This window comes from Eucalyptus grandis, chromosome 11, assembly GCF_016545825.1.
Source record: "Eucalyptus grandis isolate ANBG69807.140 chromosome 11, ASM1654582v1, whole genome shotgun sequence".
Lineage (NCBI taxonomy): Eukaryota > Viridiplantae > Streptophyta > Magnoliopsida > Myrtales > Myrtaceae > Eucalyptus > Eucalyptus grandis.
In genome coordinates, this window is record NC_052622.1 from 21,254,596 (window position 1) to 21,271,667 (window position 17,072).

The window sequence follows — 17,072 nt, forward strand, 5'->3', positions numbered from 1 at the left end:
CCGTCGCCTCCGGGATGAATTGACTTTTATATTTTTGAGTTGAAAAGCTCGTGTGGACAATCATAGAGCACGACCAAACACGTTTTGTACGCAGCTTGGTGAGTTTCGAAGAAACTGCCCATCTGCTTTCTTCTTGAACCGCTCACATGTTGAATCGTTCTCGACGACGGAATGGATCAAATCCATCTTTTTCCTTCCGTCTTTCCCTTTTGTCATGGCCTCTTATGCAAAGAATCCTGTGTCCGGACCCACCAGGTTACCTGTATCTGCACAATCGTTGAGCTGGAGTTGATCTCATCGTCCAAAGCTTCAACACAAAATTATATTAAATAACCTTATAACGCACATGATTGTCCAGCAAGATGATCTTCGCTTCTCGACAATAACAAAGCCCGCACGCTTTACCCCGAAGGAAAGTGCTTAAGACATCGATATAACTCCTGAAATTACTAGATGATAGGCCGAGTGGTTGAAATACATGACGATTCTCCGGAGGCTTTCAATGACAAACACATCACGGTACATGATTTTGGAATGGCAGGCATATGTTCACACTCTTACCGACGTATTCATGTTACGCGCACTGCTAGGGCTTTTAGCTAGTATAATGTATAACAACATTATTCAGTAAAACACCAATATACACCAACGGCGAAATGTCCTTAAAAGCACCTAATAAAATGCCACTCCATGACGCAATCATTACCTAATCCCATGATGGAAAGAGAACATGCCACCAAGGCGAAGAAGTTGCATGGAAATTTACAAAAACATGGAATGTTCACGCAAAAGGTCAGGTGCGTGGAATCGATTCCAAACTCCCATCTGAATTCCAAGAGGAAAAAGATAGTCTAGGAAAACAGAAGTTGATCTAAATCTAACCGTCCAAACTGTGAGATCTTGGTTTCCTCGGTGCTTTTTCATCACTTCCCCACGTAAAAGAGGGGAAAGATTAGCGTAAGCAAAAGGGGGCTCCGACGGATCCAGATATCAAAAAAAAAAAAAAGGGAGAAAGGATCCATGAATACATAATTTTCAGGTCCGACTTTGCATGAATGATAGCACTCGATAAGACATACTTAAGGGTGACCTCATTGGGAAAAAAAACGGTGCAACCTCTTTCTGAAGGGCTAAACCTGCATTGGTTCATCAAATAGATAGGAATGCCATTCGTCAAGCCATCTTATTCACTAGTCAACCCGATCACCGCCACTAATCAAGTTTTACCTAACAGCCCACCGAAAAGGAAATATATAGGTACAAATTTAAGCACGTAGGCACCGGTCCGGCTATCTTCATCTTCTTAATTTCCTCACGACACATATAAATACTGATTTAAGCATCAAAGGTCGATTCGAATACACAACTTGAAGACCTCGGCCGGATTTTTAGGGTGTAAGGCGATTTCTTGCAGGATATCACCCAAGTTCACACTGTTCCCACCGAGTTTCGTAAATGTCAAAGGATGATGCTTATAAAGGATCCAAAACCAATTTGGAAGAGAACTAATTATTTAACATTACTCGACTTAATTTGGGCCAATTTTGTCTTATTAGAGGCTTTATCACGGACCATGAAAACAAAAATTGTTGATGCTTAGAGTTTGATATTAGAGTTAAAATCACAAAAAAAACTCTGAATTTAATAAACTTGTGACAAATTTATCATAAACTAATTTTTTTACCACAAAATACTCCGAACCGATATACCCTTGACAAATTTACTCAAATTAATTTTTTGACTATCAATAAATCTCAAATTAATACATTTGTGACAAATTTATCCTCCGTTAATTTCCATCAAATTGAATTAATACTACCAAAAATCTATGCATGAGACAAAATAGACGATCACTTTAAACTATACATGTGTCATTCAACTCAGCAATTTGACGAGAAATTTAACGAAAATTAAGAGAGAGTAAATTTGTCGCAGATGTACATATTTGATATTTTTTGGGGATTAATTTATTACATGTATACTAATTTGAGATTCTATGTGATCTTAACTCTTAATATGATACCACCCTGTTGTGGTCGCGTTGGTTCGGCGTTCTCCTCTCTTCCGATAGGAGGAGGTTCAAATCACTACAGTTGTATTTGCGCAACTTTAAGTGCGGCACTGTGGGAGGTGAGTCCCGTGCTAATGTCACCCAGATTTATGACACCGGTTGCGGCCATATGCGGCGATTAAAGTCAAAAAAAAAAAAAAAACTCTTAATAGGATTATCTAATGTCAAAAATCGAAAAAATAATTGCATTTGCACCCCTTCTTCGTTGGTAAATTCCATCATATTTATATATTTATTTATTTATTTATTTGGGATTGGATCATATTTATATTAGTAGTGTGATTTATCGCGTCATATTTGGACCAACAGCATTTTAGTCGAAAAACCATTCTAACATATGCCCGAAGCATCCTCTGAGTGAAGAGCGCCAATAATCAATTCTTGATTTATCTGTACGGAAAAAAATCAAAATGCATCTTCGTTCTCCGAGATCATTTGATCTCAGCCGTCCGATAAATCAGACGGGTTTCATCAATTGTCTTACTTCGAGATCTCCAACAAGATTAAAAAAAAAAAAAAAGAGCAGGAAAAAAGGGCAAAAAAAAATATTTAAAAAGAAAAATAACCGCGGAATTTAAGCATTAGAAGTACTATGATGATCCAATCACATAATCACATCTTTTTCTCTTTTCTTGATAATTGAACTACAACGGTTAGATCTGCAGCTGCATCATACGGCTGAAGTCCTCGAAGCACACGAACCCGTCCCCGTTGCTATCCACCTTCGCTATCATGTGCCGGCACTCCCCCAGCGTGCACCGCCCGTCCCCCATCGCCTCGAACGCCCCCAGCAGCTCCTCCGCCGTGATCCGCCCGTCGCCGTTCCTGTCGAAGAACTCGAACGTCCGTCGCATCTCGACGTCGCAGCCCGCGTCCGCCTCCTCGTCCCCTCCCGCCGAGCCGACCCGGCTCACCAGGTCCTCGATCTTCACCCCGGCGACCTCACCGTCGTCGGCGCACCCGACCTCCCGCAGCATCAGCGCCTTCTCGTCGGCGCTCAGCGGCTCGGCCCCGAGCCGGCTCAACAGGGCCTCGAGGTCCTCCCGCGAGACGACCCCGTCGTTGTCGCCGTCGATGTACGTGAAGGCCCGGACGAGCTCGCCGTTCATCTCGGACGACGACGCCACGTCGGACCACTCCCCCGAGAGCTGCGGGGGGAGCACGCTGGTGGGCGTCGTCGCCTCTCCGCGCTTGTGCACCGACGACGCAGCCGAGGAGCAGGCCGACGACGACGACGACGACGACGACCGGTCCGACCGGTCCGACCGGTCCTTCTTGGACCCGAAGAGGCGTTTGGGGCTGAGCCGGTTGATCTTGACGATGAGCTTCATGGGGGGCGGCGAGGGAGGAATGGGTAGAGAGAGAAAGAGAGGGAGAGGGAGAGGGAGAGGGAGGAGAGAGAAGGGCGGTGGGAATGGGCTTGAGGGAAGCAGAGAGGAAGCGGGGCGGGGGTTAAATGGAGGAGACGGGGTGGGAGGGACAGACCGCCATAGCAGCTTCCGCGAAGCTTCCTTGCTCAGAATAACCAGGGAAACGGGTGCCACTTTTTGTTCCAGTGGCATATTTAAATAAATACTATAAAAAAAGGGTCATGGTAATTTGTTTGTAAGTTCCCGTCCGCATTATAATATTATCTTAGTTAACACTAGGAAGAATCCAAATTGGTATACACCTAATTGAAACTTAATTTTTTTAACTATCAAAACCCTAAATCGATATGTCTCTGATGATGTGATAAATTTATCCTCGGTAACTTTTTATTAAATCGAATTAATATCACGAAAAATTATAAATCAGTATAAATGTGATAAACGAAAGGAAAATAAATATGTTATAAATGTATTAATATGAGATTTTCGTGATATTAATTTTATTTTCTCCTGTTCATATGTTGTGCGGCTTCGACGACGGGGCAGGGGAAAAGCTTGTCTCGGTCGTCGCCATTGTTTCCAGGAGATTGGTTGGGGGAGATTGGGTCCGGATTTGACAGTGGGGGAGGGGTAAATTGGGAAGGATCTCGACTTTTCGCGGACCTTTCTGGCGATTATTCGCATCCTAGTTGGGGCCCAAGGAAATTGACGACGCCTTTAACAGAAGAAACAAGGAAGTGGGCATATTAGAAAAAGATTGGTAGGTTTTTTTTGTTCAGACGATTCCTGATGTTTCCGCGCAGCTTCCTTCCTTCCCAGTTGGAAATGGCCATCCCCAATCGCTTTCGGGTTTTGACTTAATTTTGATCTAGCAAGAGTTAGATCCGCCCGGAAAGACTTAGGCTCCGGAGCGGAAATATCGATGACGATGCCCGAGAGAAATGCCGAGACATACTAGTGTAGGGCATTGATTGATAGGTTGACTGAACTTGCGACTTTAACTTGACGTCTTAGGAGGGAACGCCGGGTTTTGATTCGGGCTCGACGCAGCTTCTTCTGGGAGGAAGTTTACCTTCTTGTGAATGTCCCGCGAGAAATACTGGGATGCACATGGGAGCACCACATTAGCACACGATCAAAGCAATCGAAGATCGGTAAAAAGAAGTTAGGGAAAAGCCACAAAAAATATCAAATTATACTTACTATACTACATTTATCCTAAAAAAAATTTGTGACATTACAAATCTCAAACTATGCCAACCGTTACACATTTACCCTAAAAAAAATCGTAACATAAAAAACCTTAAAGTATGCCCACTTTAATATATTTACCATAAACTTTTTCTTATGACGTGGAAAACCCCGAACTTCTACTTATGTAATACATTTACTATCCATCAATTTTAATTCAAATATTTTTCAGTTAAAACAACATCATTTTTATATCATTTAAGTTACGTGAGAGTGATGTTAATACAATTTGTTTTCCATGTCCATATATGTTAACGAACAAAAGATAAATGTGCCACACAAATATAAGTTTATGATTATTTTGTATCATTAAAAAAAATTAGAATAAATATACCACAGTGAATATAATTTGGGTTTTTTAGTAGTTTTTCCCAAGAAATTTAAGAAATCATAACTCTTGGGGCTCAATGACATGTTGGCATTAGTTTATGATTGGATCGGACTATTTCAAGTACGATCTTTTTCCATTTAAAAATTGTACTCAATCTCTCCAGTATATAGTAGTATATTGTGCTCCAAGAGCACCAAATGATTTTTATAGATGCTGATGGCTCGCCTCTAATGGATTCAAGAACTGATTCAACCTGGTGTGAAACTCGAAATATTGATATTATCAAAAAACAATGAAGAAATTAATTGTGGTCCCCAATTAATTAATTACTCAATGTGATCACATAATCAATAAGAAGATCAAAAGATTGAGGAAATGATTTGATTCATGCCCCTTATCAATAAAAACTAACACACATGCCGCCCACTTCTTCCCCCTCTATCGACCACGCATAGTCTATTCTATTCTCAAGGATAAATCCCCTAATCCCTTAAATGATTATAAATTCACGAGACTGCCATCGAGCATAGTTAAATCTCTTTTTTAGTTTTTTTCTTTTTTTGTATTGTCACCTCCTAATACTGATTAGAAATCCGATATTAATTTCTTATTCCAAATCTTTCTTTTTAATTTTATATCATGGAGCAGATTTGGCATATCTCATGGGCACATGGGGGATGGTGGCAATCATTGGGAAGAAGAATATTTGTTGGAATATTAATAATTTTTTAACTATTTTAATATTCTGTGGATATACATATTCTCAGAATTGGAAAAAAATGATTGGGTGGATGGGCTTCTCAGCAGATCGACTTTATTTACTCGCAAATCGAGCGTGGATCGATGTGGGTTTTAACTATACAGTTTTGACGGGTCAAAGCTATGATTAAAGTGAGTTCTTCTAGGTACTTTATATGTAAATTGTAATAAATCCAATCGGATTTCAATTATATATTTTTAATTATTTTTGTGCATTTATTAATTATTTGTGAGTTCCGCATATTCTAGTGAGCATGAGATTGGACCTACTCGAAGCAAGACAAGAGAGGGATCAGCACATCACATGGGGGGTTCTGCGCATATGAATTATAAAATCTGACCTAAGAATAGAATTACTTGCGACCCATGTTTCATCGGAGTGTAGTTTGTCCCACAGTTTGGAAAGAATAATTTAGCAGCAACTAGTGGAAACATATTGTTGCCGGGGAGATACCCGACGTTTTGTTTTTTTTTGTTTTTGTTTTTTTTTATAGCAAAGGGAGATACCGACGTTGACCAATCGCAAATTGGAACATCGCCGATGGTTAACGTTCACTTTCTCTGCTTTTGGTTAGGGGATGCATGTTAAGAGATTGATAGTACCTGCATGAGATTGAACATGCCCTACACATCTAACTGGTCCATGACAACGTGCTATCTTATGCTCTCGAGTCAACTGGATCTTCAGTAGATAAGGCATCTAAATTCGTGATCCAAATTGGAACTCCAATACTTTGAATCAATAGGCAGAAGAGAATGAGATGAATAAAGTTGATAGCTAGACCCAAATGAAGTCTCTCTCTTTGTCCCTCGTTTGTTAAGATTTGGCACAATCACGGGAAAATAGAGAGTAAAATACAAGAAAGAGAATTTGAAATATAAGATTTTATCTTGATTCGTCCTAAATTAAGACAACATCCAGCAAATGATTCAACTATAATTAACACATGGCACCACTCTATTACATCCCTTAATTATAAGAAAAAGAAATTATATATACCCAGTAACTATTCATAACTGCTGTCCTCGCGACTACCACCGTGGCAACTCCCAAACTCCTATCCGTTCACTGGAGAGCAAGATCCCCGTATTATCTTATTGATGAGAAGTATGAATCACACATCAATATCGCTCTCATCTTTCAATGCTTAAATTGATAGGTGGAAGAGAATAGAATGAAAAAAATATGATAACTAGACCCAAAATTTAGTCTCTCTTTCTTCGATATTGGATTATCTTGTTACGTAGATCCAACAACTCATTAAATTGGCCCTAAGACCCATTCAACACTATGGGCAATTGAATTTTTCCAAGACAAAGATCAAGCTGGTCAAGACAAAGATCAAGCTGGTCTAGCCCCATTCTTTGGGGCTGAGTTGACTTAACAGCACTCTAAAACGTGTTTGGGATTCTGCCTGGTCAGGATCAAATTGACTTGCAGTCTAAGTCCATTAGAGCTCTGTGAATAACCTGTTGCGACACGGGACCGTTCTACGGCCCGTCGGAAACGGATCCTCGGATCACGACGCACCGTAATTTGTGGCATTTTTTCTGGTTACTTTCTGTAAAAAGTATCCTATCCTACAAAATCTTAAAAATTTTATAATCAATGGACCTCCTTTTAAGGCAGGGATCATTTTCTTCCCCAAGCACGCCTTCGGAAAAAGTGTGACACCCCTCTGCCCAAAAGAAGAAAAGCGCGACGGCAGGTCCCACGCTTCAGGAATTTTGGTAGTAGACGACAAGTTAGCTTTCCCACTTTCACGTTCTCTCGCCAATACTGCTAATGATTGAATCTATATCATGCGTCTAATCTATAAGTAAACATCGATTGCTTAAAATCCTGATCTATACTTTCGTTTCTAACCAAAAAGAAGCACAGAAGCACAAACAATCCGACATTCAGTATCTCCCATGTTACTCGGCTTGTTGACTCAGCTTAACTTGCCTTTCATTGAGTCAAGATCCTCTCTTTAAAGTGGGATTGAGATTCTAACACTTTGCTAATTGCCCGATTGCGATATTGTAAATAGAAACTGGTTCCAAAGTGGTTTTACCAATTCGTCAAGATTCTTCTTAAGTAATGATTCTTCCCAAGAAGGGGAAAAGGTATTTTGCTTCTATACCACGTATTTCACCTGCGCATTAGTGCTAAATCGACCAAGCATTCCCGTCCGGTACCCATAGAATAATAATAAAAACAGTCTGATTCCCTTAAAAAGTACAAACTTCAGCTTTAGTCTTACTTTAATCCCTAATTTTGTTTTGTCTCGGAAAAAATCAACTTTTATGTCAAGTTTCAATTATAGCCTAAACCTTTTTTTTGTCTTACAAAAAGACACCAATTTTACCTCATGTCCCAATTATGGCTTACATTTTTTTTTTTTATCTCATTAAAAAGTATTAACTTTTATTTCATACCCAAATCTGGCCTTGTCAAGTTTTCATAGAGTACACATGAAATAACACATGCAAAATCCTACCGCCGTCTACGATGGCCACGATGGTTAGAGCTTTCTCCCCCACCAAGGGGGGAGGGATTCGAAACCCCACGTCCCCATTGCGCAACTCAAGGTGCGTGGTGGCGGCTTCCGTCCGAGTTTATCTCGTGAAACTTGATGGGTACGAGGGTTCAAAAAAAAAAAAAAAAAAACACATGCAAAATCCTTAACGACGTGATCGGATTGAAACTTGATGGGAGCCAGATTTAGATGCTGACTTAAAGTTTGTGCTCTTTTATGAGACAACAAAAAGTTTGGGCTACGGCTTGGACTCAACCTAAAATTGATGTTCTTTAATGAGATGAAAAAAAGTATAGGCCAGAGTTGAGGTTTGATTTAAAGTTAATGCTTTCTCATGAGACAAATTAAAAAGTTTGGATTAGAATTTAGACTTGAATTAAAGTTGGCACTTTTTAAGAGAAATAAGCCTAACAAAACCATGGGTTAAGGACATTACAAATATTAAAAGTTGCGTATGGCAATCACTTTAGTGCCAATTTTTTTTTTTTTGATCACTTAAGTGCTATTTAAAAAAAAAGATCATTTAAGTGCCAACTCCAATTTGGGTTACTGGAAATTTGACGTAGCAATTTTTTATTAATTTTTCAGTCCTATGTAGCTTGCTAGCATACTTAGTCGGCATATAACCTCTAAACCATGTTGTTTAAAGGTGACAAATAATGATTGTTTGAATACCAAATTTTGTTTAAAGTGATCACTTCAATACTATTTGTTAATAAAAAAAAAAGAATTACTTTAGTGCCTAGCATGCCATGTGAAAAAGTCACTGGACTGGATTTCTTAAATAATATACCAAGTCATATAAAAGTTTTAATTATAAAAGTCATGTCTTATTTTGGTCGGAATTTCTTGCCGTTGACACTAAAGTTATCATTTTTTTCTCAATTTGACACTTAAGTAATTTGACAAAAAATTTTGACACTAAATTAAGTACCATACACCACTAGTGATACTTCTAGTAATTTTTTTTATCCAAAACTGCACACACGGGGCAAATGAGAACACTTTATTATTTATGTCCGTATCAATGGTACGTTATGTGGTATAAGCATTACATATTAGGCTTTTTATCCGAACACTGGGGTCAATATTCAGAAGTTTTAGAGGGGCCCGTGGAAAAAGTTGTGCTCACATGAAGATCCTGTTAAATGTGTGAAAAGAAACGGGGCCCCTGACCCATTCAAAACACACTGTGTCAAATTGGAAAGAGTTTGCCCTTTTCTACTGTCATTATGATGTGCCAGTTGTTATCTATGGACACCATTGACAGGGAAATGATGTCTGACCAATTCGCATCCACTCCTTTTCTGCTCGTCCATTGCCGGTTTTGGTCTGCAAGTAGATCCACATTTATGGCCCAATTGAATTCAATTCATAGCTGCTTCCAGCTAATTTTAGGTCTCTTTTGACGTTTTATTCATTTCCATAAAAATACTAGAGAGGTACGATGCAATTTAACTGCAATTCAAGACGGATCATCAAAACAAAATAAGTGCCAAATAAAAAAATGAATCATCAAAATAAGACTAAGGATCACATGCTCAAATAGTAAATTTGTAATGTTTTCAAATCAAAATTAGTGGTCGATCATTGGATCCGTCTTTAGCAATGAGCATACATTGAAATATCCATTTATTATAACTGCTTTGCTTTTTGGTGCGCTTTGGTACAATGTCCCCAATATTATTTGCCATTTAGAATATAAAAAAAGGTCGAATGAGTATAAATGTAACACTTGTACACTAATGAAACTGATGGGAAGCGAAACTCCAAAATCATACATGCAAAAAATACTTAAGTCTAAACAAGATCGAGATAAAACCCTTCTCATAATTAGAGAGAGAAACTTCCAAATCTACACTAGATCGGAAGAAAAGCTCCCAAATGGGAGGAAAACAAGAAAAAGAAAATAGAGAATCAAAATAATCAATTTAGTCCTAAATCTTTTGAGAATTTGCGAATATAATACTTCTATCTAATTTTGACCGGAATCACTAATATAGACGTGGTGGCCAGTATTTCACCCCACTTTGGCAAGTGGCTAAGTTTTCTATTTTAATCACAAGGAAAAGGGTTCTGGCGGGGTCCAGACCTACCTCACCAGCTGTCGGAATGCTCAGTTTAAGGCACGACGAAATTGTACCTCAACATATGTCAAGACCGACATGTAGAGATAAATGTAAACAGAGTTATTACATGCCGACGAACTAATATCGATTTTCTAGCTTGTCCTTTTTATAATTTTTTATGAAGGTCGAGACTCAATGCATTTTTAATATAATTAGTTGGTCCCCTCAAGTTAGATAAACCAAGGTTCTTCGTTGAACAGTGGGGCGGCCCCTGCAGAAATTGAAGTCGGAAGAAATTGCTCGTTTTGCTTTGAAAAGTTTGGCCAAGGGCCATACAAGAAGCACCAAAGATTGGACCAAGAACATGTGTTTTGACGAGGGAAAAAGACGAAGATACTATCCGTTTGTCTTCTGGTCCGGATCAAAATGCTCCGTGAAGGTTCGTCTTTCATGCCAGTGAGTGTGTAATTGCCTCTAAGTTCCCACCTTGGCGGGCTCACAAAACATGCCGAAGTTCATACAAAAGTAAACAAATGGCTGTTCCCATTTTGATTTAGACTTTTTCCTTCATCCATTAGTTTTTGGTTTTTCTAGAAACGAGTTCTAGAGAAGTATCTGTTGTCGATTAAGACGATTAAGAAGTTATTGTTATTTTTGTCGACATGTGGTGTGCATATGGTTGGTGTTGTGATGTATTGAAATTGCATCATCTGTCGCATGTCAAGGTCTCCTCATGTATCGCCTTCATCGACCGATGGCGTATCAAACTCACTAAGATTACCCTATATGGTCGGAAATCTTTGTTCTGACCTTGCAGCGTGATCTCCATATGATGGATGCTAAACAAATAACTAAAGAGCGAAGCAATTCCCCCTTAATTTTACCTGCGGGGATTGCTTGGTAATAGATTGATGAAATGGGGGATTTAAGGATGAAGGTGACGCAAACTGGTCTCAAGAAAGATGGAAGTACAGGAGGGATAAGGGGAAGTGAAGACATGATGCTAGAAAAGTTACGCCGTCACTCGGGGATGAAGAAAATGAAAAATACGGACGGTCACTCGATAAAGTGCAACTTCTAATGCCATCGTAAAACTTATGTCACGTGCATGTGCGCCCGCAGGCTAGAGGGGGAGAGAGAGAGAGCCATCCTTGGCTGCACAGTGAAAACAAGATTACATATTGAACATGTTAACGTATTTACAAGCCAGGGCTTTTCCAGAGAACCGTGCCGTATCCTGGTCTAGAAACTCAGCCACAGCTAAATTACAATTCTATACAACGCTCTGATATGTAGTAAAGCTCCCCGTTCTCCTGTCAAAGGTAAGAGAAGTATTGGAACCACTAACTATTGTGAATGCTGAATAACAAAGGCGATGCAAAGTAGAAACCAAACTGTCAGGAGATTCTCTGGTCCTTTTCAGCTATACCTATACCAGAACCAATTTGAACCATAGCACTATGAATCCCTCCTCTCCTTTTATCGGCTTAAGCTGTTTCCACATGATCTCCGCCATCCCCGCATTCTGAATCCGAGCTACCGTCCATCTCCTTTTCTGGACAATCAAGTTGCAAACATTCGGCGACTTCATAGTTGTAACTCTCAGTATCATGACTCCTGTTTGGAAGGTTCTCTCTCCTGACAACATTAAACACGATACCCTCCTGAACCTTCTCAGCATGCAAGAGATCTCCCTCAGACACAGTGATGCTTGAGCTGCTTCTATTGCTCGAGTCCCGCAGGTCGAACTCCGTGTTTTCTGAAGTTCTATCAGGTGTTGTCACCCTTGAGCCCTGAGAGTGTGTTTCTCCTCCCATTTGAACAACATTTGAGTTTAAATTAACAATCTTACTTAGGTCAACTTGTAAGTCCAAGCTTTGGATGTAGTCAATGAACTTGTTAGCGGAGCTACTCCTCATCAAGGGCCCACCAGATCTTGTCCAAGAATGATCTACACTCTCGGATTCACTGTCACTTCCATCATGCCCACCACGATAAGGCCGGGAATTCTTACCTAAGGATCCTCCAACTCCTTGATGTGATGAGGAAGCGGCATCTGTCAGGAAATCTTCATCAAGAGACCCAGTTGAGTTCTCTCTAGCAAGGCAGTTCCATGAAGGGATCCTTCTAGACCCGCTGAATTTGGCAGTGGCGGCAAGGCCAAGAGAAGCAGCTGCAGCTCTCTTTGCACTCCTCTTGAGCCTGCGCATATGGTTGAGGATCGTAACACATTCATCAAGTGCAAGCTCAATGCCACAGTTTGCTTTGATGGCGGAGAGCTTCTCCCAAGTGCACCTTCTCCCCTGATTGGCAGCTTTCTGAAGCTCCATATGGGACGGGTTTTGGATGATCTTTGAGTACTATAATACAAACACCAATCGACAAATGCTTAAATCAGTTGCCACATAGATATAAATATAAAAAGGAGGTTGGCAATTCATGGGCAAGCAGAAGTGCAAATGGGCCAATCAATCCAGAAGCTTAGGGAAGAAGAAAGTCCATAGTTTACAAGCTCCTATCAAAAGTGCTTCGTAAGTTTTCACAAGGAGGTCTAGGGCCATTATATTGCACGTACCTGAGCAAGTGTGGCAGGCATAACAATAGTGACATCACCCTCCCATTCTTGCGCAAAGAGCTGAGCGATACCCCCAAGAGGAAAACCAAGCTCCAATACTTGGTTGCATCTATGTTTCACCTCCAGCTCAATTAATTGAGCAAGCTACAAAGTTCCACAAGAATTTAAAAAACAGATCATTCCTGTGCCTTTATATACAGAGAAGATTACATCATATAGCACAAGATATCCAGTTATCCACCATCAAAATCACAAACCTGAGTTCCCATTCCTTCCTTCTCATGAACCAACAAAAGATTAAAACAAGTCTTGGAAAGAGTAACAATCTAAACACCCGAAAAGAATTGTTCCAAGGTTGACATAAAAATGAGAAGAACACTCCATTGTTTGAATCAATCATAATCAGAATCCTTGAAACTTTCCTTTACTTGTTTCTTTCTTTCGTGAGGGAACCCCTATTGTACCATTTAGAAATGGTTTGTAACCGACTTTCAGATCAGCTAGTAGATAAACATTGTTTCATTTATATAGGTTACTTAGAAAATTTTGAAATAAAGATGTCAAGTTACAATCTCTCTGAAGCACACAACATTATCTTATGTTATACCCCAAGACAGGGGGACAACTGAACAACTGATGAGTAGAGGAAGCATTCTTCAATTTTAAATAGTACACAGGGCTTTCTTTACCTAGAGAGAGTTTAGGATGTTGAATTAAATATATCCAAAGTAAAACAGGTGCAAAAACATCTTCCTGTCAAACGTTAGAAGGCCTATCTCATATTTTTAGTAATCAGGAACTTTGATATTGTAACCGAACCTGCTAAACTTATCGCCTTGAACAATTTAAACCATTTGCTCAAAAAAAAAAAAAAATGGATCAACAACCACTAGAGCAAACCATTTAGGAGAAAGCGATAGAGATATGAATTAAAGATGGCATTAAAGAAAACTGCCAGTAGATCTTAGAGATGATACCTTGGCAGCAAAACTCCCGCCATAAGCTCTCACAAAGTCCTTCATTCTCAATAGTGGTGCGATATGAGGATTTGCTTGACTCACTATAAAGTGATTCACATTGAATAGTTCCTTTAGTTGCATCATGGGCAGATCAATTTCCAAGCTACCATCTCTCCATCGACGGCCAGGTGCCCCAGAGTTCTCCTCAGGGTCCAAATTGAATGGTGGATGATAGGGAACAATCTCTCCACTTCTATCCTTGGCCATTAGTTCCTGGGCTTCAAAAAGGCCAGGAAAGGCACAAGAAGCGGTCACCGCACTCCAAATGACAACATGAGGTGAGGTTAAGTAGTTAAGGCACCTAGGTGGCTCATGCTTCCGCGGAGAGCACACTGTTATCCCAAGAATGCGTCCTGTCATGTCATAAGCTTCTTGAAATGTAAGATTACTGGTAAGGTGCCTCAACATCCACTGCAATTGTCTGATCTCATGCACAGCTCCTTGCCTCATGACCCTCCTGACAATGGCAAAAATGCCTCCCAGCTGATCAAAAAACTGCAATGAGTGCCAAGAATCTTCGAAGAAGCTTTGAAGCTCGGGCCAAGACCTGGTGGCAACAACAGAGCACATTATGGATCCCACGCTGGAGCCAGCAATAATCCTAGGCAAAAGCTTAAGTTCAACCAGTGTTTTAACCACACCAACATGAGAGGCTCCCAGAGAAGCTCCCCCACTCAAAAGTAAAGCTGTCCTACCAAAGGCATGCCTAGTCTCATGCATGAAAGAAAGCTTCTCCTCCAAAGAGAGCTCATCAGAATCAGAGTTGCAGACCATTCTTAACTGAGTTGAGACCTCATCAATGTACTCCTTAATGAGCTTGGGCACCTGAAGTCTACCCTTGTGAAGCTGAGGGTTACACATATTCCCGAGATTCCTGACCAGATCAGCTCGCAAGTAAAAGATGATATCTCTAAGAGACCCCTCTTCGCGACGCTGGCGGAGCTCTTGAAGCTTGTTTCTAACCAGTTCCTCATCATAAAGGTCCGATTCATTCATCTTCAGTGTCTCTTTATCAAGCATCTTAGCAGCATGAGCCCATTCCTCATAAGTCAATGCAGCTCTCATCATGTTCCGCCAAAATTTCCTCCTATAAGCCATTTCGGCCCTCACTTTCACAGCGGTGTACCGTCTTAACAAGAATGCTATAACGGTGACCATTGCCAATATCCCTTGTGGATTCCTAGGATGAAACCACGATATCACGGTGGCAACAAAGTTCCCAGTCCTAAACGCATAATCTAACACCACATGAAAGAGCTGCCGCGACAGCTGTGACATAGACTGAGAACACAGGATTCTGAAAGCAATGGTGCGACCAAGAATGGTCGAAGGGCCGATGGAGAACGGATTAATGTTCGCCTCATTACTTATATCCATGTCTTGAGTAACAACCACCCTTGATCTCCAGATGCTCTGGTACGCCAAATTATCAAATGGGTTCCTAAGGAACGAAAGAATAAATTGCAGACTTCCACTACCCACAGCTAAAAAAGGTAGGGAAAAACCTCAATGAGCACAAGGCGCAAAGATGGTCCCGAGGGGACAATGGAATACCAAATGGAAGGGAATAAATCAATTTCACAGAAGACCAGAAAAAGACGCTATTTTAAGCAAATTAGCAGACCAAGATTCCAGAGACGGATCGTGCTTCTGAATGTCCAGCAAGAGTCGACAACATTGACCCAGACAACAGCATAATTATTCAAGCTGACCTGCAATTCGTGATATTTATCGAGTTATCATCAAGAACCAAGAAAGCTCCTAATCAGCAGAATCAAGGTGCCAAAGATCCTTCGAATCGCAAAAAGGCAGGGTCCTCTCAGGCAAAGGGATTCTCACTGCAATCCCCAGCTACAACTTCACAAGACACAGAGACTAAAGAAGGGCGCAAGATCAAATTCCAAGACGTGGGCCCGAAGTGGAAGAGGCGAGAGAGGCGAGAGAGGCGAGACCCAGAAGCTGAAGCCAAGAATTTAAACCAACCCAAGAACGATGGCGAATCCGGGAAGAGATAGGGATTCGCTCGACAACGGGTTGATGACGCGGAGCCGAATCAGCAGCGATGGCGACGGATCGCAATTAAGAAGATGGATAGGATAAGAGAGAGGGGAGAGAGAGGGAGAGATGGCGAGCGTCGCTACGGTACGGAGGAGCTTTCTCGGAAATTATGGCAGGGAGCGAAGACGGAATGGACGGGAAGAGAAGAGGAAGAAGAAGACAGGAGAAGGGTCGAGCGCTGTCATTATTATATCGCAGGAAAATCGGGAATTCGGCATTGTGGAAGTCGTGGGGTGCTGCGGGGAAGGCAGGGCAAGGTTTTCCGAACTCGTGTTTCTTGCTTTACTTGCGTCTTGTGTGTACGCAACCGCAAGTGTCCTTTTTGTTGCTTGGAAGGAAGACAACGAGATTGGTGGCGACAGGCGGAGGCGGCGGCGGCGGAGGAGTGGAGGAGGGGAGGAGGGCGGAGGAGGAGATGGCCCGGAGAAGAAACGACACGGATGAGGGAGATGTTCGAGCCCAATGGGCCTAGCAGTCGACCCGGGATTTGCTGACTCAGATCAACTGCATCGGTTTCGTCGTGTACTGGGCCCAAAAAGTTCCAGTCGCATCTTTCCTAGTTTGGGAAGGGAAGAAGTTGTGTTTGAAAGCAAGTGGAGAAGATTTCAATTCAATTCCGAAAGGGAAGCTGATTTCTTAAAAGGACGGTAGAGAGTGGGCTTTGTCTCGAAGAAGGGTCTGAAATGACAGGCTTGATCTCAAAAGGGCTCGAGCGCACTGGCCGGGCTTGATCTTTAGTTACATCCGGTTCGGCTTTTCCGAAGGAGTTTGGGCTATTGAAGCCCCTGGATTAAAAGGTGAGTCATCGGTAAAAAAAATTTGAAGAGCTTGAGTGAAAGCCAACATTGGCAATTCTAGAAAACTTGAATATGTGCCTTGACCTTTCAGCATTTTTGAAAGTCAACTTTCAAGCTTAATGAACTTTTTTAACTTCAGGCTTTGTCCCCACCGACATTTTCGAATTCCAATGTTGCTTTATCGTCTCTCTCAACATCCTTCGCTCCAGATTCCCATCGACGCGAGCCTAGAGTTGACGATCGCCAGGGG

The 17,072-nt window shown here is 41.2% G+C and overlaps 2 protein-coding genes across 2 annotated transcripts; both read right to left on the bottom strand.

The window, feature by feature from the left end:
- Positions 1 to 2,468: 2,468 nt before the first annotated feature.
- On the bottom strand, positions 2,469 to 3,557 carry LOC104425342 (probable calcium-binding protein CML35). Its single transcript, XM_010038028.3, has one exon. It carries the CDS (start codon positions 3,400 to 3,402, stop codon positions 2,725 to 2,727), a length of 678 nt encoding a protein of 225 aa, XP_010036330.2. The 5' UTR covers positions 3,403 to 3,557; the 3' UTR covers positions 2,469 to 2,724.
- A 7,967-nt stretch (positions 3,558 to 11,524) lies between these two features.
- LOC104425341 (triacylglycerol lipase SDP1) lies at positions 11,525 to 16,317 on the bottom strand. The gene is made up of 3 exons (XM_010038027.3): positions 13,926 to 16,317; positions 12,949 to 13,092; positions 11,525 to 12,733 (listed from the first exon to the last, which is right to left on the bottom strand). The coding sequence occupies exons 1-3, from the start codon at positions 15,342 to 15,344 to the stop codon at positions 11,861 to 11,863; spliced, it is 2,436 nt and encodes an 811-aa protein (XP_010036329.2). The 5' UTR covers positions 15,345 to 16,317; the 3' UTR covers positions 11,525 to 11,860.
- Positions 16,318 to 17,072: the final 755 nt, after the last annotated feature.